General features: G+C 52.2%; 1 protein-coding gene across 1 annotated transcript; it reads left to right on the forward strand.

Moving 5' to 3' along the window:
* Positions 1-280: 280 nt before the first annotated feature.
* Positions 281-1678, forward strand: LOC149344014 (uncharacterized). Its single transcript, XM_089547125.1, has 3 exons — positions 281-344; positions 725-930; positions 1292-1678. Exons 1-3 carry the CDS (start codon positions 281-283, stop codon positions 1430-1432), a joined length of 411 nt encoding a protein of 136 aa, XP_089403251.1. The 3' UTR covers positions 1433-1678.
* Positions 1679-3146: the final 1468 nt, after the last annotated feature.

Consider the following 3146-nt stretch of genomic DNA (forward strand, 5'->3'; position numbering starts at 1 on the left):
CGCTGTCCCCATTGTCAGCGGGTAGGTGAACCGTTCCATCAATAACCTCTATGGCTAGTAAGTTGTGCGCATTGTTAGCGTCTTGTGTGGATTTGAATATCATGGAAACTGCATATGCAGTTTCCACATTTGGTAGTGATGTTTTTGTTCTGCTCCTAGGGATTTGCTAGTTCTCGTAGTGCCGCAAATGAAGTAGGTGTTCATTTTACTATGGTGCACTGCACACTTCGGTGCAACTGTCCACTGATCAGTTGTGCTGTAATGCTTTTATGCAGACAGCATGAGCAGCATGGACAGTGTGCTGCTGGGGGACCTCCTTGCTGAGGAGCTGAGCGAAGAAGCCGGTGAGTCAGCCTGCAAATATGTAGCCTCTTTAGCAGCCGAGTTGGAAGCTGCTCGGCCTCAGTATGATTTGCAGAGCAATATGTATAATCAAAATCATCCAACAGTGGTCGCAAAACATTCCTGTACATCAGGCACTGGAGCTTGTGCAAGTTTTGTCCTCTTGCAGTGGGGACTGTGATGGCACCCATTGGTGTAATCAATGCGCACAGCGTATATGTTGCTACAATGGCATGTTCGTTACATCACTGACAGCGTATGCATTTGTATGGGCCTGTTCGTGTGTATTCATGTACATAGTTCTTTCAGACATGGTACAGATCAGTTTGCTTATGCAACAGTCTACCGCATTGAGTAATATGCGCATGTTCCCCTCTGACAGCCCCCCAGCAGCCACAGCCGGGGCCAAGCTCCATGAGAAGGCGCCCACCTCGCAACAGCAGGCGGGCGGAGGAAGACGCCGTGGAGCAGCTGCTGCTGGATACTCGGCGCAGCACTGACCTGGCGGAGGCGCGAAATCGCCAGGACGCCGAGTTCCAACAGCGGCTGCTCGACACCATGGAAAGGCTCATTGAGAGCAACAGTCAGGTATGTGCAGACAAAATGTTCGGATTTTTGCACAGAAATATAACATAATGCATGGTATTCAATTTTGATAATGACTGATTGTTGTGCTCACGGCCATGCCTTCGCTCCCTGGCAGCGCTGCAACAAGCTGCCGCGTTCCACTCAAAGGTGAAGCTTAAGCATTTATCAAATTTTTTTTTTACGTTTCGCGTCATTATTTCGCACAGTGCGTACCCTTGACATGATTTACAGAGCCTGGCGTTCTGTCGTTGCCATATGGAATGCACGCGGTAGGGCTTGGCCGCATCATGTTTACCGTGGAAGTGAAACCAGCCCTCTTCAATCACTCGGGTAGTGCAGTTCAAGCTCCTTTCCTTTGCAGGTGCAGACAGCAGCGACTGCAGCAACCGCTGCGCAAACTGCCGCCATGGCGGATGTGGCAGCTGCTATGCGGCAGGCGCACTGCAGCTGTCAGCAACGGCCACACAGAAATGGCAGCTGCTGTTGCGGAGTCACGGGGTGAGGAGTCGGCCCGACAGCATCTGCTTGCTCAGTGTGTCGGGCTACTCAGCGTGCTAATCCGCAACCGCACACAGTCGCCGGACGCATCCGTGTAATTTTTTTGTTCATATTCTTTACTGTTAATCTTGTGACATGCACATACTGTGTGCGTTTAATTCTTTTTGTTTCCCACTAGCGCCAGGCGCAGAAACTGCACGTGTATTCTCATTTTTTCCTTCCAAGCTTTTAGCAGGTGCAGAAGCTGGTCTCAATTCCCTTTGGTTTAGTTGCGTTCTACCAGGTGCTCAAACTGCACTGTGTATTCGTATTTCTTTTTTTTCCTGCCGTGTGCCTGGTGTAAAAGCTGTTCTGCATGCAACTATGTTGTTCACAGGTAATTTTCCCTGCCGTTTTCTTCCGTCACGCGTACTGTGATGCTCTCATTTCGATTTATAGGCATAACAATTTGTTGATTTTTTTGTGACACAAGTTGCGCATCACGAGGCACTACTGAATGCGTTACATCTGTGTCAATTGCATTGTATGCAGTACACTCAATGCTTAAAGGTCGAAATGGGTGCCATGCTGTCTCTAAACGGTGAAATGTGCACGCTGAATACATGCGATGCAAAAGAGTGTGTGTGTGGTCTTCCTCTTCCAAAAAAAACACCAAGAGCATTTGTTGCCTTGTTCACCCAAAACACATCATTTATGCAGTGCCACGCACATGAATATACACATAGGTGGCGAACACAAGCAACTGTTTCATACTGCAAAGTGACGTCAGCAAAGAGTCAGGTGGTTACACACATGAATACTCGCATAGGTGGTGAACACAAGCAACTGTTCCATGTTGCAAGGTGACGTCAGCAAAGAGGCAGGTGGGTTGACGCGAGCAACGATGAAGGAGAGTGCATGAAGACGCGTTTGACTTGCCGGACGAGCTGTTCCGGCGTCTTTTTCGATTGGAGAAGCAGAATGCGGTGTGACTGTGCGGCGAACTCGCCGATGAACTGGCAGGTGTGTGTGCGAGTGCATTGTCGGTGCGGCGACAGGTGTTGTGTGCGCTTCGGTTCTTTGCCACCGGCAACTTTCAACCTGCTGTAGGTAACGAGGTGCACGTCGGCATCGCACAACCGACGGTGAGCAAGTGCGTGCGACGGGTGGCCGCGGCGATATGCGAAGTTGGCGCGCAGAAGGGCTGGGTTCACTTCCCCGTGAGCCCTGAGGAGAAGGCGCACAACCGATGTTGATCCCTGCTACTGCGCTGGCTGGGACTGCCGCCAAAACCGCCGGCGTACCATGCGGAGATAGTCCAGCCTCTGGAGGCGTGTTCTCCGGAACAGGTCTACGACACTGCTCCTCATGGCTGCACCCCGCAGGTACGTCACACGAGTCCCTGTACCATGTAGGTAGCCGTCTGGCAGAGGCGGTCCATTCTCGTCCGGGCCAGTGACATCCTCCTCGTCTGCTGGAAGGGGGGCACCCAAACAGAGGTTGTGCAGCGCGGCACACGCTGCGATGATGCAAGCCGCTCGCTCCGGCTCGTAATGGAGCGTCCGGTACCTTTGCAGGCACTGGAAGCGGCTCTTGAGCACGCCGATGGCGCGCTCAACCACCGATCGCATGGAGGCGTGTGCCGTGTTGTACTGCCCCTGTGGAGACGCAGTGCTTGGGTGGCCTGGCACCGGTGTTAGAAGCCATGGCTCCAGCGGATAACCACTGTCCCCTGTGTA

The sequence above is a fragment of the Amblyomma mixtum genome, chromosome 5 (assembly GCF_055824585.1).
Source record: "Amblyomma mixtum isolate Tamu chromosome 5, ASM5582458v1, whole genome shotgun sequence".
Classification (NCBI taxonomy): Eukaryota; Metazoa; Arthropoda; class Arachnida; order Ixodida; family Ixodidae; genus Amblyomma; species Amblyomma mixtum.

Coding starts and splice junctions, on each gene's coding strand:
- LOC149344014 (XM_089547125.1), top strand. CDS start 281: ATGAGCAGCATGGACAGTGTGCTGCTGGGGGACCTCCTTGCTGAGGAG. Junction 345..724: donor GGAGCTGAGCGAAGAAGCCG/GTGAGTCAGCCT, acceptor CCCCTCTGACAG/CCCCCCAGCAGCCACAGCCG. Junction 931..1,291: donor TCATTGAGAGCAACAGTCAG/GTATGTGCAGAC, acceptor TTTCCTTTGCAG/GTGCAGACAGCAGCGACTGC.